Below are 26,038 nucleotides of genomic sequence, written 5' to 3'. Positions count from 1 at the left end.
TAAAGTCCCCAATCTCCTGTCTAAACCCTTTCAGAACTTAAGATAGCGCCCACATCCTGTTCAAAATTACAAAAGTATCAAAATGGCTTAAAAACCGGCAATGTAAACTTTACACATCAACAATTCAAAGATTCCCTAATTCAAAACCTCTTTAGAACTTTGGATAGTTCCGTACTTCTAGAATACTATCACAATGTTTGACATTCCGCTCCACCTTAAAATCATTTTAAAAAAAAAGAAAAGATCTACTCACATTGTATTTATGGACCAATATTGTCTCTTTGATGTTGTCGTCTTTATTGTAGCTATATGGACTTAAATCGTCATCCAAGATTTCTTATAAATATAGGAAAAAGCGAACACGTGGTCTCCCAATAGGCATAACCATTTTTATTATCATTATAATCCAGTAAGTAAGCTTCTTGTGTAGGAACTAATTTACACCAATCACAAGGCCGAGGCAGTTTTCCCGCGACGACCCTGCTATTTATTCTGTCAATAAAAAAGTATAATCTTTAAATTGCCGACTGGAAATTTTCTTTGATTTTACAGAATACGCCAGGGCTTTATATTTAAGGAAGACATCTTTGTGTTTTAAACGTTTCTTGTAAATCAGGGTTTTTTTTTTATTTCACACTTGAAATGCGCTTGATTGAGCAAGCTTATGTAAGCACTTAAAATTACGGCTTCCAAAAATAAGCCCTCTTTAAATGTAAGACATTTCTTACGTAATAGCGTCCCTTTTGTTTTTTTTGCCGTTATTTGTCAAAGGCCATGGTGTGCCACTTTCGAAAGTTGATTCGGGTCTTGAATAAAGAAAATAATCTACAGAAGAACTAGAACTGCACAATCCCTTCAATTCACACTATAATTCTATATTTATCTCAAGAAAAGACGAGTCGTCAATTTAAGATTCAAACGCGAATAATTCTGGACACATATAGATTTGACGGCCCAAATTTCGTTGGTGAGCTGTCATCACTATAACCATGATTAGCCTAGGTTAAACAATTCACGTTTCTGAGACTATAAAGTACGATTGGCTTAGAGGGTGGAGAATCTGTCCCTTTAATCCTATAACCATTGTCTGTCAGCATTAGAACCCGCGAACAATATGTATTTGTAGAGAATATACTGATTGGAACAAATAGGAATGTGTACTGAGTACTGAGACACTTTCTGAGAAAAAACTCCATGAGCAACCACTTTTAAAAAAGTAACGTTTTTTATTTACATCTAAACCAGCCGTGTTTGATTTTTTAACTGTTAATTTACTTTTTAAAAACTGTATAAAACATCATGATATTTATTATATTTGGGGTGATAACTTTTCATTATCAGTTTCAAAGAATATACGCAAAGTGGTCGTGATTCGGCGATTACATTGTAGAGAAAACAGTCTGTAATCATGCGACACAATTATTTTTTGGCTACCAAACCTTTACTATTGGTTTCAAGGCAGTGGTCTATTAAGGAAGAGGGTGGGGGCTTTGGACGTCTCTCAGACTTTTTCTAAATACATCCCTGGTTTAAGGCATCAAGAATCATCCCTAGCTTTTGCTCTTCAGTACAATAATGTAGAAATCACACATGAAGATGAATTTGTTACGTCCTGAGTGAGAAAAAAAAATTAAACAAGTTTCACATATTTTTCGACATAAATTCTCTCTCTTCGATATTTTCATTGATAGTGTTGTTGTTGATTTGTTCAACAGGAATAATACAAATTCCCAAAGTTTCTTAAATATTGAAAATTTTCTTCATATAGTCAATGAAAGTGAATGGTAATTGTTTTGTACAAACGTGATAAATTGGCTTCATTTGAATCATTTCATAAAATTTTCACCTTGTGATAGATGAACGTCATAACCGAAACCAATAAACAAGAGACCGTTGAAAAAAACAACTACATATAAACCAAGTGTAAATCATATGATAAGAAATACAGCTATGAAATTTTATCGCGAAATCTCGGAAAAATGATATCGCGAAATCACGGAAAAATGATATCGCGAAATCTCGGAAAAATGATATCGCGAATAATACAAAAAAAGTATTGAATAATGCAAATAATGTATTGAATAATGCAAATAATGTATTTAAAAATGCAAATAATGTATTGAATAATGCAAATAATGTATTGAATAATGCAAATAATGTATTTAAAAATGCAAATAATGTATTGAATAATGCAAATAATGTATTGAATATTGCAAATAATGTATTGAATAATGCAAATAATATATTGATATATTGCAAATAATGTATTGAATAATGCAAATAATATATTGATAAATGCAAATAATGTATTGAATAATGCAAATAATGTTGAATAATGCAAATAACGTATTGAATAATGCAAATAATACAAATAATGTATTGAAAAATGAAAATAATGTATTGAATATGAAACGGATAATTTGAAGAAATGAAACTTAAATCGTGAATAATGACAAATATTTTGTATAAGAATATTACCTTGAATAATGAATATAACATCTTGAATATTTGGCCTACCTTGAATAATGAATATAACATCTTGAATATTAGGCCTACCTTGATTATTAAAATACCATCTTGATTATTAGGCCTACCTTGAATAATGAAAATAACATCTTGAATATTAGGCCTACCTTGAATAATGAATATAACATCTTGATTATTAGGCCTACCTTGAATAATGAAAATTTCATCTTGATTATTAGGCCTACCTTAAATAATGAAAATAACATCTTGATTATTAGACCTACCTTGAATAATGAAAATAGCATCTTGATTATTAGGCCTACCTTAAATAATGAAAATAGCATCTTGAATATTAGGCCTACCTTAAATAGTGAAAATAACATCTTGATTATTAGGCCTACCTTAAATAATGAAAATAGCATCTTGAATATTAGGCCTACCTTAAATAATGAAAATAACATCTTGATTATTAGGCCTACCTTAAATAATGAAAATAGCATCTTGAATATTAGGCCTACCTTAAATAATGAATATAACATCTTGATTATTAGGCCTACCTTGAATAATGAAAATTTCATCTTGATTATTAGGCCTACCTTAAATAATGAAAATAACATCTTGATTATTAGACCTACCTTGAATAATGAAAATAGCATCTTGATTATTAGGCCTACCTTAAATAATGAAAATACCATCTTGATTATTAGGCCTACCTTAAATAATGGAAATAACATCTTGATTATTAGGCCTACCTTAAATAATGAAAATAGCATCTTGAATATTAGGCCTACCTTAAATAATGAATATAACATCTTGAATATTAGGCCTACCTTAAATAGTGAAAATAACATCTTGAATATTAGACCTACCTTAAATAATGAAAATAGCATCTTGAATATTAGGCCTACTTTAAATAATGAAAATAGCATCTTGAATATTAGGCCTACCTTAAATAGTGAAAATAACATCTTGAATATTAGACCTACCTTAAATAATGAAAATAGCATCTTGATTATTAGGCCTACCTTAAATAATGAAAATAGCATCTTGAATATTAGGCCTACCTTAAATAATGAATATAACATCTTGAATATTAGGCCTACCTTAAATAGTGAAAATAACATCTTGAATATTAGACCTACCTTAAATAATGAAAATAGCATCTTGAATATTAGGCCTACCTTAAATAATGAAAATAGCATCTTGAATATTAGGCCTACCTTAAATAATGAAAATAACATCTTGAATATTAGGCCTACCTTAAATAATGAAAATAACATCTTGAATATTAGGCCTACCTTGAATAATGAAAATAACATCTTGAATATTTGGCCTACCTTGAATAATGAAAATAACATCTTGAATAATAGGCCTACCTTGAATAATGAAAATAACATCTTGATTATTTGGCCTACCTTAAATAATGAAAATAACATCTTGATTATTTGGCCTACCTTAAATAATTAAAATAACATCTTGAATATTTGGCCTATCTTGAATAATGAAAATAACATCTTGAATATTTGGCCTACCTTAAATAATGAACCACCAGACGTTAAATATCTGAAGATAATTAAATAAAAACATCGATTCTCTGTATCAAAACCCCTTAACTGTTTCAGATAGTTCTTCGCACAGACATTTGGGAAAGCCTGATCCTAAAGCAATTTCTTGTTCTTTGTCATCACGCTCATTGTTACATCTGTTAATACATAGTATCGTGTCCAACTATAGCTAAAACATTGGGTTAGGGCTAAGGGAGTCTGAAACATTTGGCTCTATATAGCCGCTGATAGCTATTTTAACAGTTTTTGGCTGGAGTAGAGTCAGAAAAAATAGGCCCTGTTTAATGGGGATTTTCCACACCTCCGAAGATGCTTTTTTTGAAAAAGATATATTTAATTATCTTTGAGATGACTAAATTGGGTGCGAAAAACCTCAAAAAAAAAAGAAACTGCTTTTTATGTCTCTACACCAGCCGATAACTTTCAAAATATATATTGGTGGCTGTAACAGAAGATGTTTCGGTCTAAGGAATAAGATAGTTTTCCGTAGACAGATTGCCGTGAATAGGAGTATAAATTACATTCAGTTTCAATAAAATTACTTCAACCAAAAAATATGGAAAAGGAAGAAAAAGAATAATATTAGATACTGGATGACATGCAGGAACCAACTACGACACAATATTGTCAGCGGGGACATAACTTGAACTTTATCTGATATATATATAGTTTCCATACTTCGCATATTAAAATACGCCGTTTCTTTCATCTGTCTTATAGGGATATAACCGCTCAAATGTTTACATAACTGTCCAATACATCCAAAATTCAGCTACGACTTTCAAGGATCTAACGTGCGCTTCTCCTTCAAATCGGCTAAAAACGTACCGTGGAAGTTTAGTCTGTCGTCAATTGTAGGATGTCATAAATTTACATTGTTAGTAGAGATACAATTGTCTTATTAATGGCTTTCCAATGACGTTTGTGGCTGAAATTAATGTGAATGTCATTCATCCCCAAAAGAAGAAATATTTATCGCGTGTCAAAATAAACGTCCCAAAGCTCGACGGGTAAAATCTGTACTGTTGGTAAACTGATCTCTTTCAAAATTCTCACAGATATACTTCAAGATGTCGTTGTTCAGCTCTGAGAATATGAAAGTCGTCCAATACAAATTGTACAAGTACTGCCCCGAACAAAATATACAATTAAGCATTTATCAGGATATATAAATAAATTATACGGATATTCCGTCTACATTATGCGATAAGATTATCTTAAAAGGGGCCTTTCTCTTTCATACTCATGTTTAAAATGTCAAGTTATTGTGAACTCCGTCAAATACCTTGACTGCAATAGCCACCTTTCTTATATCCCAGAAGTTGTATATGAAGTGATTTAATTGGAATGTATGCTAGGAAATACAGCCAATCATAACCTGTGATTACACCAGCAGTCAAATTGTAGGAAGGCTCCGATTGACTTTATTTTCTAGCGAACAATCCTATCAAATCACTACACACTTAACTTCTTTTCACAAGAAAGATGGCTATTGTTGTCAAGGTATAACTTCGTATTAGCTTGACATATTTGACAACCGTAAAGGACAACTATGTTGAGGATAATCAGTACTGAAGATCTGGAAATGTAATTAGATAATCCAAGAATGAGTCAGCACAGACACGTCTTAAAGGTCGGTGATGAAAAGTCAAATAAAGACGTTTGAGTTATTTCCATCGCTTGCTGAAGGTGATGTCTAGGCCTACTCTCCGCTTAATATATACGATATAGCGTTCAACTTTAGCTTTAAGATGAAGACCCAGTAGTAGAAATGGTTGGCGATGTTAAGTGGAGCACTGTCTCGTTAAGAACCTTGTGTTTTATGCCACGAGCATTCTGAACTTTCATTTTTTATGGTAAATACGAAGAAAACATTGCAGGGTGAATGAGTTATTTTCATCCGAATTAGTTATTCAGAACGCAAAAACTGTATTCAAAATACTACGAATTAGATAAGGTTATGAAACATGTTAAGGGCTGTGAACGAACACACTCAACCCAAACGATCTTACGCTCTGCATGAGAGTTTCCAACGGACCCCATCCTCTCTCTTACCGACTGTCACACGTATGCAAAATTTTCGTTGAACTATCAATTTGACTATATCATTATATATTGAAACCTGTAAATGCTACCAAATCATGTCATAAGAGTCTAAAGTAAGAGGCTTAAAAATAAATTCTTTGGTACATTGTTGCCTGATTGCCCATAAGAAGCTGAAGAGTTATGTCCCGTGAAAAGAAAAAAATTGTATTTTATATACTTTGTTGTCTGAAGTTCTGTTTACTTCATGGAGTTACTTCCCTTCGTAAACTTCAACTTTGAAAACTTGATTTGTCTCAGGTTGTTAGTGGAGTGTTTTGATCAGGTGAGCGAGGGTAAAGATCATCGAACGAACCAGTAGAAAATCCTGCTGCATTACTTCTCTCAATCATGGCACCATCAGAGTTGCTGGTAAGTAACACATAAACATATAATTCGCAAGTGAAAATAACTAATGGCACCCCATTGAGGCCAGCCCGGCTTTTGCCACCACGCACCAGCAACCCCCAACAAGACTGTTGTTTGCTGCAGAATACGTAGCAATTTTCGGCTGAGGTGTTGTGATATGTAAATATCTGATATTAGATTAATAGAATGAGTTTATTGAATTTTTCATGCATTACTGAACAGGTTTCTTAATTGATTCAGAACACTATAATCTTATTCAGTTATATCTGTTGCTACCCAATGGCAATACATAAGTCTATTTCTATTATGATAATGATATAGGAAAGTGGGTAGGCCTATAGTTGAGTGGATTTTGCTAATGCATCATCAGAATGGTAGCCTAGTATTCAGTGGTCTGATTCCTCTTATTATCAGAATAGATCAATTATACGAACTTTCAGCTGAACCTTGCTGTTTTTGGTAGGTATGAGGAGCACTCATACTTCAGATATCACAGTAAAAAACCTGGCAGTGTTCTTAAAATTATCTTAGCGCAGTCCTAGGTTTTTAACTTCTAACATTGTTTCTAGGATATCCTACAGCTAACCTTGTTTCGAGAGTACATCACCAGGCTACGTTTTCTCGAAACGATCTTAGTGCTAGGATATCTTAGAAACAGTGTTATGATTTAAGATCCTAGGACATCCTAGGGCTAAGATTGTTTTGCACTATTCCAATATTCAGTCAGAACTCTGTCTTGCAATTTACACAGATTATATTAGATTTTAGATTATAAGATTTATGTTAGTGCATAGTTAGGAATTTAAGAACAGAACAATTTGGAATTAAAGGTTTGTAAAAATTTAATGTCAAACACATGTTTAGTGAAGTATCTTTCAAACTTATTGGAAAGAGGTTTACTAAACTGTTTATGTATGTGTATGGGGACACTGATATCATTGATTTGCACCATTCTGGTTTTCATTCAGATGTCTGTGGTTCTTTCAATTCCATTAAAACTAAGTATTTGATGATAATACTATCACAAATTTTAGAAAACCTCTCTAGAAACCCTTTACTGCTGAGTGCATTAAGATATTTAAAGTTCTATATTATGAGTCTTAAGAAGGTTAGAAATATCAATACTATGGTGTGATTGTAGAATCTATTTAACATATTTGAATGACTGAAGTGTACAGAATGGTGATAAGAATGAAAAATGACCTGGTAGTTTGCTATGACTAATGATAGTTTGTTTGTGGCTGTATATATATATCAACTCCACCTGTTGTTAAATTAAATTCCATTATAACTTGCCTAATCTATAGAAATAGCATACTGGTGTTGCAGCACAATTCTCACTTGTATTAGTTTATGTTAATCTTTAAAACTTTTCGACAGGATATTTTATCAATAGGGAAAACATCATGGATTTTCTGAAAGATAATGTAAGATTGTATTTCATTTAAAAAATGTTTTGCTTGGAGCTGTTACATTGTTTGAGGCTCAACAAACTTTGCATTTTTGAGTTTTTTTTTTAAAAGATCCTGAGTTCCAACAAGATAAAAATTATGAGGAACACTTGCATCTCGTTTGGAACCATGGGTTAGCTTTGAATTGATCATGGGTGGATGGCAATGGAAATTTTGCTTTGTTATTCTTCTCTATTTTAAATGACATAGGATGTCTTGACCTTGTTACGTTAATGTCTTATGCATACATTTTGAACTTTGACCTGTGTATTGTTGTTTTGATGGGTGTGTTGGTTTTATCCTTGTTAAGTTATAAAGTATACAAGTAATTTCGACCACCACACAAAAACCAGTTCAGGTATCAAAGGCAATAACCATGTAATTTTTTAAGACATCAAAGAGATGTGAGTAGGTCTCATTAATATACCACTAGTATAATGAGATACAGGACATTTTGATGGTCATTTATGTTGTCTATCTGAGAAGACAAATTATTGCAATTAGATTCAAATGAAGGGTGGAATAAAATAAACAGTTCATGGATTCCATTTATCTCTTGTGGTTCCAAAATAAGTGGACTTAAGAAATAAAAGATTTACTCTTGAGTTACTTTTGAAATGATTGAAATTTAATTCCTTGCTTTGTTACATGCATCAGGTACAGTTCTATCAACCCTGTTCCCATTTCCTGACAACGCAGTGGTTTTTTCATGTAATATTTGTCAATATTTGGATTTTATGTCTTTTAACATTTGTTTCAAGGAATGTGTTCCACAGCCATATAATATCAACTGACAGTAGAGACTTGAGCTAGCTAGTGAAAACCTGTTGCTTATTACATTCATATTTTAGTCATAATTATTATGGATTTTTTTATGCTCACTGACCATAAAGAAAGGTCTCAGAATTTGAAATTATGTAAATGAAAGCATGAGAATAAACTCTGTCACAGGTTCACATAAAAATTTTAAGATCATAGGTATCGTATACAAGTGTCCTTTTTTTGTGGTCCTGGAAAATTCTAAATAAGCTGAAGCAGTGATACAAAAGGTAAAATAAGACTGCTCAAATGCTTTGCTTTGTGTCATGTAATTCTAGGTTTCCCTGTCATTATGTCATTAATCTTATGAGTGCAAAAGATCTTTTCATTTTGCACTTCATGGTGTAAATAAAAACAAATTGTAAATTAAAATCAGCACATAGATGCAAGATATGTATTCTAATTTGTTTATAATTTGTGTGAGGTAACATTGTTCAAATTTTGTTTGACCTTCCTTGTCCATAATACTGGGTAACCTGGTCATGCTGTCCGACAAGAAGGCCTTGTTAAAGATAGTGGAGAAATAATATTATAATTAGTGGTTTTAATGTTGCTGTGCCAAAATAACAAGTTAACAATGTTCGGAGATTTGGTGAATTGTTTATGATTGAACTTTGTATACTGAATAGTAATATATATTTATATTAGAAAGTTCAGCTTTATTCACCATTTTATTGACTTGGGTTGTCTGCTACAAATCTAAAAATAGTAACAGATGAGGTCACATGATTAATCTCAATCCTGAACCAGCTCACACACATTTTTGTGTAAAAACATCTCACTCAGTGAGGTCAGTCAGAAGGAAGAACTTGTTTATTGTGTTTGTGACTATTTAGTAAAGAACATAATTCAGTAATCAGAAGTCATGACAGGCTTCAACCGTCCTGCAGCCATTGTAAGTTATTTGTGATACAAGGTTTATGGTGTTAGGTACACAGCTTGCTATACCGGTAGTTTGGCTCAATGTCAAATGAAACATTCCAGCAAGCCGGCTATGACTATGATATTTTATTGACTAATGATATTTTTCTCATTTACTAGTAATGAGTTGAAAGTCATTCAAGTGTAACTTATGATAATACTTTGTTAGCTAACTGAATGTTATTGATTGTACCATAACTAGCTAACAGTGTAGAAAGTCATTGGGCTATACTGGCCTTTAGACTGATATGACTGGGCCCCATTCCTTATAGAATTTTAACATTGATCATGGAAGCCTGTCAAAAAAAAAAAAAAACCATGCTTTGACTATTTGAGCAAGCTAATTAGACCTATCATATGCACAACAATAGTCTGAAGAGGTTCCCTTTAGTTTAAACCTTACATATCAGATTGATATTCTTGTCCAATACTCATTTTGATATTTTTGACTATTCAGAACCGAAATTGATGATTCCATAAATTTGGACACCACTATTCATCTACCTTTCCCTCTGAAGACAGTCTACATCAGTGTTTCTATGAGTCTAGGGGGCTGACTGTCAGTAACATGATCAGAAATTTGAAAATTGCCAGCCTCAATTCTTGCTAGTAACCCCAATGATACACATGTCATATAAGTAATAATATCAAAAATAGGCACATTTTTTTTGTTCAACTTTCTAATTGATAATAGATGATATTTTCTTTTAATATTTCATCTTTTGTCCATGATTTATTCATAGGTACTAAAAGGGATCATTTTTTCAATAAGCTCCATTAACTAATTGAATTCTATATTTGCAGGCAGTGCCAGTAGTAGTAGGCGTTGCAGTAGTAGCTGTAACAGCAGTACTTGCCAAAATTTTCCTTTTCGGCAAGAAAAAGTCGGCCAAGATCACTCTTAAAGATCCCAATGTGAAAGTTCCACTAAAATTGGTTGACAAAGAGGTATGTATTATTATTATTTTTTTTTAAATGAGTGTCTTTCAGCTTCATAGAAATAGGAATTATAACTAAATACAATTAACAATAATATTTTGAAGTAGTAGTATGTTTGAAAATAGTGTTATCATAACACTAAAGGTGGATGAGAGGCCGTGCACCTGTAAATTTCTTGTGTGTTCTATATAGATCAGTATGTGTATGGAAGATTTTATATACTCCTGTTTGTCTTTTATATTCCAGGAGATAAGTCATGATACCAGAAGATTTCGATTCGCTCTTCCTTCACCAGAACATATTCTTGGTTTACCTGTTGGTACGTTTCTACATCTTTGTGTTTCAATTTATTTTGGTCAAAATTCTTATTTTGGTTTATTTGTAAAAAGTCTCCTATACTTTATCATTTGATAGAAACATTTTCACAGAACTCCAATGACAAAAATGTTATCTTTCTGCATAATTGGTATATATATACTATGATTTACTATGGTTTTAGTGTTTTTGAAATTTCTTTGTTAATATGCCTATTGTTTTGTCTTTTCAGGACAGCATATCTACCTGACAGCTCGTATTGATGGTCAGTTGATTATCAGACCCTATACACCAGTATCTAGTGATGATGATAAGGGCTTCATGGATCTAGTTGTTAAGGTAAACTTTAGTTAGTCCCCAAAGTCAGAAAAAAAAAAACTTGGGTCAACTAAGAATCATTTCTCCGACGAGTCTTTGGTCAAACATCTTGGGATTTTTCTGAAAGATATTTATGCATGTTTAGGGCCAGTGACTATTCCAAACTTACGAGCACTTTTAGTTTGGTTATGTTATTTTTATATTCTTTAGTTGAGGGGTTTCCGAATGTTGCACGGAATGTTCTGTCAGATCCAAACTTGTTTTTGTAGATATATTTTAAGAATGTTCATCCTAAGTTTCCTGATGGTGGTAAGATGTCACAACATCTAGAGAGTATGTCTATTAATGATTATATAGATGTTAGAGGACCCAATGGTTTATTGGTTTATGAAGGAAAAGGTAAGAATAACTAAACTATTTCAGTAGCAATTATTTCTTTTTTTTTTTCGAGGAAATTAGGAAGGAGGTAAAATTTGTGTACTTTTAATGCATATCAGAGCATGTTATGTGGGAATAATTTTAAATGCCTAATAAAAGATAGTTTTTCTAAAAAAAATTAATGTGTATCAGGGACACAGACAGCATCAATTTGCACCATTTCAGTTTTCAGTCAGATGTCTGTGGTTCTTGTAATTGTACTAAAACTAGGCGTTTTACGACGTCACTCTACACAGTATTGTTTCATTGTGTATTATATTTTAGGTACCATGAAGATCAGAGCTGACAAGAAATCTGAACCAGAAACTAAAGTTGCTAAGAAATTAGGAATGATTGCTGGTGGTACAGGTTTGTGACCTTCATCCTCTTTGATTTGAGCTATTTAAGTCCTGCATTTTGAAAAAAACAACCATTTTTTTTTTTTTTATAAGGATAACAACTTAGATACACAAAGATCCTTTCTACCAACTGGTTCTTGACCAAACCTCTTGGTTTTGATCTTTCTTGGATTATCTGTACCTGTTTAAAAACAGCTGGGTCATCTGGAAGATCAGAAACAAGGACTTGTTGGCCAGCAGACTTTCACTCATCGATCAAATAGAGAAGAATGGTTAGTTCTTTTATTGCTCAAATTAACCATAACCATTTCTTTATTTTCACAGGTATAACTCCAATGTTACAGCTGATTAGACAAGTATTTAAAGATCCTGAAGATAAGACTGAACTCTGGTTGTTATTTGCTAATCAGGTATACATTCTGCTTTGTATTTCATTTTGGAAGAGACTTATATGATTCCTGCATGTTTTGATGTACCTAAGACCCGACAGGGTTACTTAACAGTATTGTCATGTTTTGGCTGAGATACTCAGCTGGTACACATTCAGCCTAAAAGCCGTTTTAGTGGCTGAATGGTTAAACCATTGATTGTACAATGTACAAGGGGGGGGGGAGGAGGGGACTTGCTTTCGGAGCTGTCCCCTTTGGCTCCACCACTGGTTCCAGTTATACTATAACTAAAAGTAATAGGACACTCCTCTCTCTCTCCTGACAATTTTGATGAGCCCAGTGGGTATCAGATTACAGAATTCTATACTGACCAGAAACATTGATTGTATTAAAATTGTATTTTTAGACTGAGAAAGATATTCTATTGAGACCAGAGTTAGAAGATATCCAACAATCTCATCCTTCTAGATTTCACCTGAGTTATACTCTAGACCGCCCTGAATCTAGTTAGTTTACTTTATCTTTTTATTTTATCAGAATTTTAAAGTTGTGTTAAATTTTGGTGAGTCTGGAATGACAAAATGTCCAAAGTTCATATGAATTGTGCACAAAACCTAAGTGGTTGGTCACTCATTTCCAATCAGTGTTCCTTATAATGTAATTAAAATGGTTTCATCACAAAACCACTAATATGGGGCATCCTTGAAAATGGATCAGGCTTTTCTCCTCTGACCCAAGAGTCACAGTGGCTCAATGGGTAAGATGCTTGCTAGCTAGCCTTAATGTCGCGGGTTTAATTCCGGCATAGCTGGAGATAACTGCAGATTTTTTAAACTGGTTATCCCCTTGTCAGTAATGCAGATCAGGAGGGCTGACAGAGAAAAGCATCTTGTCCCTCAGATGGGACAATAAATAAATGATACAGACTGCTCGTTGAAGATTCCTTGTCAGTTGGAAAGGTTTCTGCTCAAGTCTAGACAAAATTTCCTGATTAGATTAATGAGGTGCAGAAAAGTATGGCATCCAACATCTTTCATTTCATTTCTGATAGCTCTTTGAAGAAATAATATACATTTCTATTTCAGCTTGGACTCATTTTAAAGGATTTGTTGATGGTGATATGATTTCTAAGAGTCTTCCACCACCTGGAGATGATACTATCATTGTTATGTGTGGTCCTCCACCAATGATTAACTTTGCTTGTATCCCTAACTTGGATAAACTAGGATACTCTCAAAGTAGTAGATTCAGTTATTAAGTCTCTCTGCTTTACTTAACTCACTCTATTGTTAATTTCTTAGGTTTTGTAATGTACTAAGAAACTATTCGTGGACAAAACCACAAAATATTAAATACAGAATATATATTTCTATGGCATATTCAGAAAACACAATATCCTGGTATTTCCAGTGAAAAGTTGCAACAATTATATAGAGATTTATTCAATAAGTTGCAACCTTCCTGTGAACATTTCCACGGAATAGTTCATCATGAACAGATGCCACATTTACTTTAGGTAGGTTTAACATTCACTCTGAATGGGCACAAGATTTCCAATGATTAGTTATAACAGTTCATTTGTTAAAATTTAGACAAGATTGATATGATAGATTGATGATTTTAAAATCTTTTGTTTTGTAATAGTTGAAATTTATTTAGAAATTATTGTTTTGTTTGAAAAGAATAAACCTGTCACATTTCGTTTAATATGAGTTTCGTGTGTCAGTATAGTTGTATTTTGTTAAGTGTTAGAATAAAATTTAAGGAGATGAAATCTTACAGCAAGAATTTTAGAGAAAGAGTTAAGCATAATTATACTGAATTGATTCTATCAATGAATCCGGGTATAGAATATCATGTGACATAATAACCTTGTATATGAGGCAAATATTGTGAATTATTTGTTAAAGGAGTTTGGCAGTCAATAGCTCATGTATTTGAAGTCTTGTCCATATCAACAGCTAGTTTTGAAGTAGGGGTTGACTAAGTTTTCCGTTCGATCATTTAACACCTCCTTATCTAGCTTTCAATGTTGATGCAAATTGTATTGCCCATAAATGTGTTGAGAAATCAGCCATGCTCTCTATTATTCAATTTTATTTAAAAGGGCATTCCTCTTATTTTGTAAAAAGTTTTCATTATCAGAAACGTTGTAGATTGTACCTGAAAATATTTCTAATGTATGCTATTTATATCTATGTATCTACTTGATAAAACTAAATTTGTTTTAAAAAGGTTTAATAAAAAACGGAGAGTACTAATTGTTAATTATGCAGTTTGACCAAATTTTGTTACTGGGCTTAATATTTTTTGTTGAAACATTTAGAATATGTAGGAGACATATTTAGCTCAAATCCTTACAGTAGTTTTCAAACAGCTTCCAAAAAAGCATAACAAACTTAAAAAGTTTACATGAACTCTTTAAATAGTTTTGGTGTTAAAAAATAAACGTCTGAATTTTTTAAGTTAAAACTTGCAGATACATTATGGGCCTCTCTTATCTAGATTGTGGTGAATAGTATTGACAAATTTGAGCATAAAATTTTTTCAACCTACAGAAAAAGCAGGATGTCCCTTTAAGAAGATTAGTTTGTCTTTCAGTTACATATTAGTATAATAACTTATTTTGTAGGAAGACTGTAAAAGTTTGCTAATTGACTTACGGACACTATTTCAATAATAGTATGTGAAGCATGGGTAATGCAATGAATTGTATATTGATAATAGTGCCTATTAAATACCGGTATATATATTAGTAATGGATTAGTAAAATATATAAATATCTTAAATATAGTGCTTTTATAGGTAGATTGGTGCATTTTTTTAATTATATAAGTTATCTGTGTTATTACGATTTGTTAAATGTTATGAAATTTGATAAAATCTGTTGATTAATTGACTATAGAACTGGTTGATTGCTTAATTCAAAAATTGATAAATGTCACGAAGTTATTAGATTTATCATGTGAAAAATCGAAAACTGTCCCTGCAATTTTCCGTAAAAAAAAGTGTTCAGGGTATATGAATATTGTTTTTATTTTTATGAATCTGGATTTGGTTAATAGAGTGTGGAACTTCAAAGTGTTAAATTTGTATGTGGCTTAAAACTTTATAACTGATGTACAAGTCTGTTGTTATTTTTGATGAGTGCTATATCTTTCCTGAATTATATATTCTGTTGAATGCTTGAATAGCTTTTATGTATAAATGCTACTGATTTCAACATTAAAAGTTCTAAAAAAAACCACATTTTTCTTGGTATGTAATCAGAGAGGGGCCCCATGTCCTATTGGATGTGAAAGTTAAAGTTCCCTTGAGAGTTAGAAAATCAAAAACGAAAATCAGTTGACCATTTCTGTACTTGCAAATTTCTCTCATTGCACACTGTATGGAGTTGCCTGTTTTCATCAGCATAAAACTCCATATCATTTGGTACTTAAATCACGAAATTTAGCGTAAATAAAGCAAAGTGCAGTACGACGTAAATATTCAGTCATATTAATAATCTTAAGATTCTAAGTTCACCTTGTCTGTGATAACTGAAGATATGTCAGACCACAGTTAATTTAACGTTGATAAGATTTACTTCCCTTTATTTGTCGGCTCTTGTGTTCCGAGAAAACTGACACCAGACGAGATCAGTTCTTTGAAGGGACAATGGGAAGGCATAGGCCTACCCCGACACACATTAAAAGTCTCAAGGGTGGTTCCTATCAAGCGTATATAGTCATATCCGCGAATTTGTTCGTCATAAGGTTTCTTATGTGTAATAGCTCAGGTAGGCCAAGTCCTATGTGGACCTATAATATTTTTCCGTTGCATCGAACACAAAGATTTTAGATGCTTGTGACTGTTTTAGTAAATTCTGAACTATATTTTGATAACTTTAGATTACATACGCCCAGTCTCCTATCCACGCCTTTATTATCGGCATCCATGTCTGTACGCTCCTTTACGTGCTGATTTGAATAAAAATTGGCATGTTTGTGGCATTGAATATGAAGGCGTAAACTATATGCCCTTCGGCTTCCAAATGCACAGATTTTCTAAAAACATTGAAGAATGGTTATATTCACGGTCATGAAATGACAAATTGCAAGAATTACAGCAATTCTTTTGAAAGTAAGCGTTTTTCTACCATTAGCCTTTCTGGATAGCTTAGATTCAAAATAGTAGGTCCATGGCATGTATTTTAACCGATATTTAAAAAAAAAAAACGCGTATGGTGCTTTAAAAAAAGATTTAACACTCTATATGACGGAAATTGTTAAAGGTTCTTTAGGTTTTAACTGATAGTCATGTATTTAAAAATCATAACAGAGTTATCGCCCTTACCTCAAACATAAAAAATTTCCACTAGACTTGCTTGCTTTCTTCACGATTTTGGTATTTAAACAAATTTACCGCCCTTGACTTAGTTTTGAAAGTGTTTTAGCCTTAGAAGTTGACTTTGAGCCTTTAACCTTTCCAATTTGACCCCGAATTTAGATTCTGATGGGGCTGTTTTCATATAGCGTGCATAGAGACACTGTTTCAGATCCAAAGCGGCGTCTAAGAAGTTCCGGTTGAATCTGAATCTTGTTTTTCTTGAAAGGTCTTGTCTTGACCGCGTCCTCTTGAATTTGGTATAAGCAAATCAACACAATTGGTAACATCTTGCATAAGGGAGCAAACCTGCCCAATATTTCTCCAATAATACCTTTAACCACCCCACCGTTGTCTTGGCCCCACCCCGTACCGTAATAGCACTTAAACATCATTTTCCCTGAAAGGATTCTTTCGAAATAGGTCATTAAGAATTAAAGGCAATTTGGGGAAACTTTTGACAAACGTTTCAGGACCTTCATGCTCAGAGAATCAGCACAAATGTATTGGATGAACTGCAAGCACTTTATATAAAAATACATTCTATTTTACAATATCATATAAAAACAAACAAAAAACAAAATCTTTTTATTTTGTTCAAGAATACTGCCAACAGAAATATACTGATGTTTTCACTAAATTAAAGGACACGTTTTGAATAATATTCTTATTATTGTATGATTTAGCGTCATTATGGGTTTACTGGAAATATATATCTATAGTCGCGAACTTTTTTATTTATTACAGAATTTCCAGTTTCCAGATCAAGAAGATGGTTGTTACATAACAGATAGGTCAGCTTAGGTAGGTAAGTAGTTTACACAGGTCTTTTATTTGTTAAAATACCAAACCGTACAGAAACAAATTTGAAAATATCTTGTAGTATTGCGAGGCTAGAAAGGAATATCAACTGAAATGTTCAACCTTTCTGAGAAATACAAAGCAACTCTTCCAGTCATACAATATTTTATGATAAAAATCATTCTTCTAGAGACCTTTTGCGACTGCGGTAACCGTAAACGTAGAAAATGTTCGATTCCAGTTAGCACAGGCCTATTTAAGATTTAACGACGAATTGTGCATAAAGCCATTTTTGTTGACGTTTGTAACGCTTTCTACATTTGCGTTTACGTTTGACGCATTGCGTACTACGTATCTATTTCTGTCAACCACAAAATTTCACCATAACCGTACACATTGTGACTTTAATTCAGTTAAAATAGTTTGTTGACGTTTCCTGGACGATATGAATTTCACATATTTATAATAATATATAGTTTCTTGATTATAATACTCCATTTATCGATGACGTCATTAATTAATTATGATTAATTAAGACTTTTCATCTTGTTGACTGTCTTTCTGTGACGCGGCTGACCTTAGAAATGATACCATTTCTTCCTTATCCATTATCCCATCACCTAGAAATATAAAACAAATACAATTTTTTTAAAGACGTAATTAGAAAGTAATTTAACAACTGGGGATACAAAATATGTGTCAGAATGCACAAGATCATTTTTCAAATTTTCTTTTGAAAGAACCTTTTCAGACACTCCATGGGAGGCTTGGTGCTTCCACAGAGCTACCGCATTTTGAATCTCAACCTGACCTGTTATTAGAATTAAGTAAGTCTATTCCGAAATCGTACCCCAGTCTCGAAAGACTGAATTTTACACAGTGAAATGATGGAAATTTAGTTTACAGCAAAAAGGAATTTTAATTGTCGTATGGAAGACTGTATCTGTATTACTCTTTCCCGACCTTCCGTTTCCCTTTCCAAGTTTAGACGACACAAAATTGAGACAACCAGATGGCTCCAAAGGGCGATATTACAGCCTCTTTAGGTTTCACTGTCACTTGTTTTTTACGCCACTAGAACGGAACTGTGTTAGAAAACTTGAACGATTACATTGGAGGGTAACAAATGGAAAAAATAAGCAGAATTGTGAACTAAATTGACAAACTTGGCTTTCACCCTCTCAAGAAAACCCTGACATTCCAGGCTGATATAAACGACCATTTATTGAATAAGGTTATTTTTGTTTGCATGCCATGATCGTGTTATACGCTGGTATACATGGCCAAATAGAACTATTGCCTGACAGCTGATTTAATAAGCTAAATGGAGTTTTTACTATGATGAGATTAGGGGGTGATATTAGTATTTGTATAAGACCATCTTATAACTGAACTTCAACTCATACCAATATCAATAGAATATATAGAAAGACTTCTGATGTTTCACTATAACAATATCATAACACAGAAATTAATATGAAGAAACACGTTTCATTTTGGTACCTTACCGACAGTTTATTAGACCAATGACAAGCGAAATTTTACTCCAAAGCGGTAGACATGGGACTTGTAACGCCCGTCTGACCTATTATGCTATAGTAACTAAACTTAATTGCTTTCGCTTTATTCACGACGTATAATTAAGCAAAATTTAACAAATTGGAAGCAATATGATTAAAATTCTAATCAAGATGCTTTATCACACATCTTACTGCTGGTTAAAACCATCATGCATGATCGGAGGCATCGTGCCCAAACCACACTTCCATTCTTTATCATTCGAGGGTAATTACCCGTATTCGTGATACGATGGATCACAGGTGTTTTACTTAAAATTGTGTTCAGTCAATGCTAATGCTTTGTGATATAAAATGGAGCTTTGCAATCCTTTACACTGTATTCTGACCACAAATAGTTCTGTTTTGCCTTTTGCCGCTTTTGTGGCGACATTATTCCTGTATTAATAACTGTGTAATGATCAGAAAGTTTGGATGTAAAACCCCCCATTGTTTAATTAATCGTTTGTTTTTTGCCGGCCAAAAAAGTTATTTTCATTTTCAACTAATTGATCATGGATATTTGAAACTTGTTTAACCAATTTGAACATCGTTTTTCAACATTAACCACAGGCTATCGAGGTATCTGACGCCTGTAAAACTACAATAATCCATTAGCAGTGAATAAGATGAATAGATAGCGATGATTTGTAGGTTATTGTGTCAACTCGTACAAAAGTAAATGAGTTTGAGCAATATCATTCCCATAAAGCATAACAATAAATGTGAAAAAACATTGGCCCGCAATTTCGATTTCTTAAACGTATATCTTACACGGCAACCGTGAGACGCCTGATTACTGGTTGTAAACTGGTGCATTACACATATAATAGGAGCAGAAGAAATTCTTCTTGGAAAGAGGACAGAATCCAATCACATTTTTAACTTTGTACAGACAGTCACGCTCTCGATGCAATATAACAAAAGATATAGGTTAACGAAAACTGACAAACTTTCCAAGTGTGCACCAGAGCTGAGAATATATTAACAGAAGATTGTTGTTTACAGTACAAACATTGTATATTAATATACATTCTAGAATTCCGCAGTTCGAGGAACTATGACTCTAAACTCCATCATAAAGTGCACGAATGTGGCAGATTAATTGAAAGGAATAATAAGTGACCTTTGTGGAGTTTTTCCAAATCACTTGTGATTTTTGAAATGAATAGATTTATTTTAAAATCTTGATTTGCCCGGCAAGAATTATTTATTGTCTTATTATTTAAAAAACATGATGGTGCTGTTGGTAAGTATTTCGTTTCCAAGAGATTTCGAGAAAAACAACCCAGGTTTTAAATAAAATCGAAACGAATGTCCACAGGAAACTTATTGAATTGTGTACATCTTGTATATATCCAGATTGACTTGTTAATGTGTAGCAATAGAAAATCAATGTCATATAAAGATTGTATATTATGGTGTGTTCGATTATCTTGTCAATTACCTAGTATTTAATTTACTATACATTATATAGACTAGATTTCACTCCTTATCCTTGTCGTGGTAATTATCTACTGCTTTTCATTAATAACTTCAAACTTATACATTGTCAATCATTCCCCGACTCTTATATCAATGGCTTTGGTCTAGAAATCTTCCAACTTAAAGGAGCTTTATCTCTAATTATATGCTTCTTCAAATTTAACTATTAGACTGGAAGTTCATTGTATACAATGAATCAAAACAAATTATAACCCAACACGAAGTCGACTGCAATGCAACTAGAATCGTTGAACATAAAGGGATGCATATCTGTAGATATGTTTAATCTTGATAAAAGGTATCCGGTTATCACAATCTCAGTTTCGTCCGTATCTCGATATATGTACAATGTTCATATCTCTTATCAAATGAAATGCGATTTTAGAAAATTGTCTAAACAATAGCTTCAACTAATCACAATAGTTACCTCAACGTTTGACTTTCCAAACCTTTAGATTTATGCCCAAAGACACACAAATCCCAATATTCCGGATTGATAGCTAATTTGCATGATTTTAAAGGTTCTGTATAAAAGTACTACCGGAAGTGACGACATTTGATTAATTCTAATCTCCTTCCAACCTGTTACTTTACGAATGAAAATTTATGTTTCTCTGAGACAGGACCACAGTTGTATGTCATAAAATCTCGATCCAATCGTAATATTGTGCTGTTTCTTTGAAGGCGTTTTAAATGACACAATGATGAAAATCAGACAGTGACGTGTTTAACTATTTATGTCAAAACATCACAAAGACAAAGGTTGCCATATCTTTGTGCTGTCACTGTTCAATTTAAAATCAGACAATTATAACAGGGATAATGAAGGGTGGCAGACTGTTCTGAAGGAAATTATTATGACGGCCAATTAGTGATGAAAAAATGCCAGCAATATCATACTTATATTGTAACAATTATGGCCAATAAACACTTATTTCAATTGTTACAGACTGCCTCGATAGTTTATCAAGAGGACAATTAGTAAAAAGAAAATAATGACTTACATAGAACTTAAAACAGACTCAGTAGGCTGGTATCTTTTATAATTTCCGGAATGAGGTAATGATGAGGTACAAGTCGTCTTTTGGTTCTATTTCTCAATGATTGCAGATAGTTATTTAAGCCAGCTATTTTCAGTCTTTAGGCAAGCTAGAAGTTTCAGTATTTATGTTTGGTATTTCAGTTTAGAAGCCAAATATTTTAGTTTAAAGCCAGTTATTTCAGTCTTTAAGCCATATATTTCAGTCTTAGGCATATATTTTGGTTTTAAGCAAGGTATTTCAGTAGTTAAGTAAGATATTTCAGTTTTTAAGCCAGACATTAAAGTTTTCAAGCCAGAAATTTTAGTTCTTAAGCCAGATATTTCAGTCTGTAAGCCCGATGGTTCAGTTTAAAAGACAGGCATTTCAGTTTTGTGCCAGGTATTTCAGCTTTTAATCCAGTTAGTTCAGAGTCAAACAATTGTGTAGGGTACTTTCAGTGTATTAAAATTTAAAAAAAACTTTTGCTTTGGGCCATGTTATTTGGGTGAATTAAAGTTCTGAATAACATGTCTAAGTAGGCTCTCGGGCGAAATACAATAGTGTCTGAGACTAAAGAATTTGTGGTATTTCTTATTTTAAATCCAAAAACTACTCAATGGTATAATTTTAGTAACATGCGTGGTGTTAGCATTTTCTCATGCAAGAAATTAAATTTAAAAACGTCGCTTGTAGAATACTGAATGGTTTCTCTTATTTAAAACATGACCAATCAGGCGAAGTTTGAAACCATTTAAATACTTTTTTTTTTACTGGAAATCACTGTTAACACACTGCACTGTGAATGATGACTTAGTTCGTCCGCCTGAAGGTATATTTGGTTTGTCCACAAAGTTCGATAGAACAAATTATTTTTTGGGGAATTAGAGCATTTGTCAAGTTGTGTTCACAGCCTTTTCCAAATTCAGAGATAAACATACAAATACAGATCTAGATCGGCGCCTTTGATCTTATTTGTATTTCCATCCGACAAACTCTGGGCTTACCTCTAAAATGGATGGAACGGTATGAATCCTTGGGCAAGATTCGTCACTTTGAATTAATATTACGATTGTTTGGTAACATTATTGTAAAATTGCGACTATTAATATATATATCATAGCTTTAAAGCCACTAAGAGATATACTCTTATGACATTTTTCAATTTTTCATTTCAACAAGATAAGAAAGTATAAAAACCAAAATCTTTTTATAAAATGAATAGCCCTAAATGATCCTTAACGACGTTTCTTGTAGACATATTTAAACTGCATGGATTTCCAGGTTACAATTTCAATAGGTCTGTGACCTTTATAAAGATTTCAGAATATGGTATTAAACATCCATTCATTATTTCATATCTTAAAATTATACGTTTTCCTGCTTTTGTTGATATAAAAGTGTTTGTAATTGCAGTTATAAAACTTTAAGACCAATAATTTAAATTCAAACGTAATAAAAACGTTTATGGATAATATGACATATAATTTTCACGCCCAATTACACTCCGATATCATAAACAATATAAATAATGATATAGTGAAGTATTGATTTTACCAGTAAAATAAAACAAGGGAAAATGTCAAGGCTAATTCGGTGAACTTTTAGCAGGTTTTATAACCATGGTTTATATAAGGTAATCTGAGCTCGGACCGTGCGTTGTATATTTCAATCATTAAATACACCGCCGTGTCAGTCGACCCGAAGAGATCTTAAGAATTCTCAGCTACCATCAGTACCAACCTATCAACCATCATCCAATATAGTGAATCTGTCGGTACTTTCAGAACAGAATTTGCTTTGTGCTACCAGCAACTTGGTCTTGAACTTATCTTTGTGCCCTAATCACCTCGCTTACTACGCTAAAATAAAGTTCCATGATCAAACATGTCATAAATGTTTTCAGTAGACTCACGATAATTTCAAAAATACACGTTAAACTAAATGATTGATTAATAAAACTAGATTAAAGGTCGATTTATATAAATCAAACCAATAAGATTACTGAAACCTCAAAATCTTTAATCCATAAACTGGGACCTGATCAAAAAGGACTCAAATATTACTGTTCAAAGACAATATTCTAATGATTTGTTGTTGTTAATTACATTTTACAAATTAAGTCAACATATTAAGATGCCTCTATCACGTGATTTTAATGTCAACGTGGAGTAATAATACCTCTTATCTATTTAAGAGGATAATAATATTGATAAACACGACACGCTATTACCTAGATATAGACGAGAGCACCTTCGTCGAAACGACGTATTGTTGAACAAAGCAGAAACTGTTGCTCATAAAGTCTGTTGTGTTTATCATTGATAAAAGTCTGTTTAATTTTCTTTTGTTTAAAGAGTTCATATTTTGATTGTTGACGGTCCAGATGTAAAAACATGAAAAGCTAGGGATCAGCGGCAAGTCATCAATCTCCAAATACCAGTAGAATGTTTTTCACCTACCGTTAGAGTCATATATCTTCCATAATTCAGCAGCATCTTCGGGTGACCGTTTTCCCCATGTCGATAGTTGTGCCCACTTTTTATCATCTTGCTTATTGTTGTCATCACGTTTTCCCCATGTCGTTAAACTTGACCATTTATTTTTATCCCCAGCAAAACGCTTTCCCCACGTCGTAAGACCATTCCATCCTTTAATGTCTTTTTTGTCTAATGTTGAAAGTTCACCACTATCTTCAGAAGTAGCATCAGGGCTTCGTTTTCCCCATGTCGTCAAACCTGACCAGTCATTTTTCCCACGTTTCCCCCATGTCGTTAAGCCTGACCAGTCATTATTTCCCCGTTTTCCCCATGTCGTTAAACCTGACCAATCTTTATTACCTCTTTTCCCCCATGTTGTTAAACCCGACCAGTCATTCTTTCCCCGTTTTCCCCATGTCGTTAAACCTGACCAATCTTTATTGCCTCGTTTTCCCCAAGTCGTTAATCCTGACCAGTCCTTATTTCCCCGTTTTCCCCATGTCGTTAAGCCCGACCAGTCCTTATTACCTCTTTTTCCCCATGTCGTTAAACCTGACCAATCTTTATTGCCTCTTTTTCCCCATGTCGTTAAACCAGACCAGTCTTTGTTTGCCCGCTTTCCCCATGTCGTGAGAGAATTCCAATCTTTATTTGCTCGTTTTCCCCATGTTGTTAAACCAGACCAGTTATTTCCCTTTGCTCTTTTGCCCCACGTTGTTAAAGAATTCCAGTCCCTGTCATTAGCTCTTTTCCCCCAAGTCGTTAATGAGGCCCAGTCCTTATTGTTTGCCCTTTTCCCCCATGTTGAAAGTGCTGACCAATCGTTTTCGCGTGCTCTTTTCCCCCAGGTACTTAATGAAGACCAGTCCTTATTAGCTCTTTTTCCCCATGTCGTCAACGAATTCCAGTCCCTATCGTGACCTCTTTTCCCCCAAGTGGTTAATGATGACCAGTCTTTATTTTGTCCTCGTTTTCCCCAGGTAGACAACGACGACCAGTCTTTATTAGCACGTTTTCCCCACGTTGTAAATCCATTCCATCCTTTATCACTGGCTCTTTTCTCATCTAAAGAAAGTTTATCTGTAGAAGGTGTAGTTTCAAGATCTATTAGTTTATTGTCTAAATTATCACTAGATGTATTGAGTTCCGGTAGAGTGTCTTTGTTTTTACCCCACGGTACAAGCTCATCACCTACACTACGTTTAACAATAGATGGCACTCCACTACGTTTACCCCACGTGATAAACTGATTCCATTTTCGTTTATGAATGGGAATTTCAGTATCAGCACTTCGCTTACCCCACGTAATTAACCCCGAATTCGTCCATCTCTTTGCCCAAATTGGCATTCTCTGATACCCTCTTAAATTGTATCGTGGGTTCCATCGTTTACCCCACGTGTTCAAATAACTAGATTTCCATGCACGTTTGTCCACAGGGTTCAGAGAATTTGAAAGTTCTATGTCGTTGGCGAGTTGTTCCTCTGCGTGTGATATTTGTAATAATAAGGAATATATAATAAGGCAGAGTATAGTCTTTAAATCCATTGGATGGTGATAACTTCTGAAAAGAGAAAACAGACATTATAGTGCTTTTGAAGATAGGTAGGCTATTGCCTTGCAGTGTTCAATGACATTAGCATTACCATTTTCTTTCGAATTCCAACTGTGAAGGATCTTAACACTTTGCACAATCTCTATGTTTGCTTTTGAAAATTGATTACAATTATTCAAAAGAAGGGTGAACATAGTCTGTGGTCTTTCTCGACAGCAAGGTAATTTTTAAAATTTTGATTAAAGGGAATAAGTAAAACTAAACTTCAGAAAACTAGCTTTAAGATCGCAACCACAGGTTCACTGATTTAATTATAACGATAGTTTGCTTTTTATAACTTTAACAGAAACCTTGTCACCAGAATTAGCT

At 33.2% G+C, this 26,038-nt stretch overlaps 3 protein-coding genes across 3 annotated transcripts; 1 reads left to right on the top strand and 2 right to left on the bottom strand.

The window, feature by feature from the left end:
* Positions 1-323: 323 nt before the first annotated feature.
* LOTGIDRAFT_159319 (hypothetical protein) lies at positions 324-6,074 on the bottom strand (the record flags this gene model as incomplete). The annotated part of the gene is made up of 10 exons (XM_009053653.1): positions 324-492; positions 1,104-1,285; positions 2,557-2,594; positions 2,634-2,711; positions 2,751-2,789; positions 3,024-3,062; positions 3,102-3,140; positions 3,765-3,803; positions 3,843-3,881; positions 6,044-6,074. The coding sequence occupies 10 exons, from the start codon at positions 6,072-6,074 to the stop codon at positions 324-326; spliced, it is 693 nt and encodes a 230-aa protein (XP_009051901.1).
* Positions 6,075-9,507: 3,433 nt separating this feature from the next.
* Positions 9,508-15,655, top strand: LOTGIDRAFT_214125 (hypothetical protein). The gene is made up of 9 exons (XM_009053652.1): positions 9,508-9,647; positions 10,478-10,621; positions 10,859-10,931; positions 11,160-11,266; positions 11,515-11,644; positions 11,948-12,031; positions 12,346-12,431; positions 12,817-12,916; positions 13,496-15,655. The coding sequence occupies exons 1-9, from the start codon at positions 9,618-9,620 to the stop codon at positions 13,666-13,668; spliced, it is 927 nt and encodes a 308-aa protein (XP_009051900.1). The 5' UTR covers positions 9,508-9,617; the 3' UTR covers positions 13,669-15,655.
* Positions 15,656-17,283: 1,628 nt separating this feature from the next.
* Positions 17,284-25,662, bottom strand: LOTGIDRAFT_231501 (hypothetical protein; the record flags this gene model as incomplete). Its single annotated transcript, XM_009053651.1, has 2 exons — positions 17,284-18,196; positions 24,099-25,662. 2 exons carry the CDS (start codon positions 25,660-25,662, stop codon positions 18,108-18,110), a joined length of 1,653 nt encoding a protein of 550 aa, XP_009051899.1. The 3' UTR covers positions 17,284-18,107.
* Between the last annotated feature and the right edge of the window lie 376 nt (positions 25,663-26,038).

This window comes from Lottia gigantea, assembly GCF_000327385.1.
Source record: "Lottia gigantea unplaced genomic scaffold LOTGIsca_20, whole genome shotgun sequence".
NCBI classification, from domain to species: Eukaryota; Metazoa; Mollusca; class Gastropoda; family Lottiidae; genus Lottia; species Lottia gigantea.
Note: the sequence above shows the minus strand (reverse complement) of the source record. Positions and strands in the feature narration are given on the sequence as shown.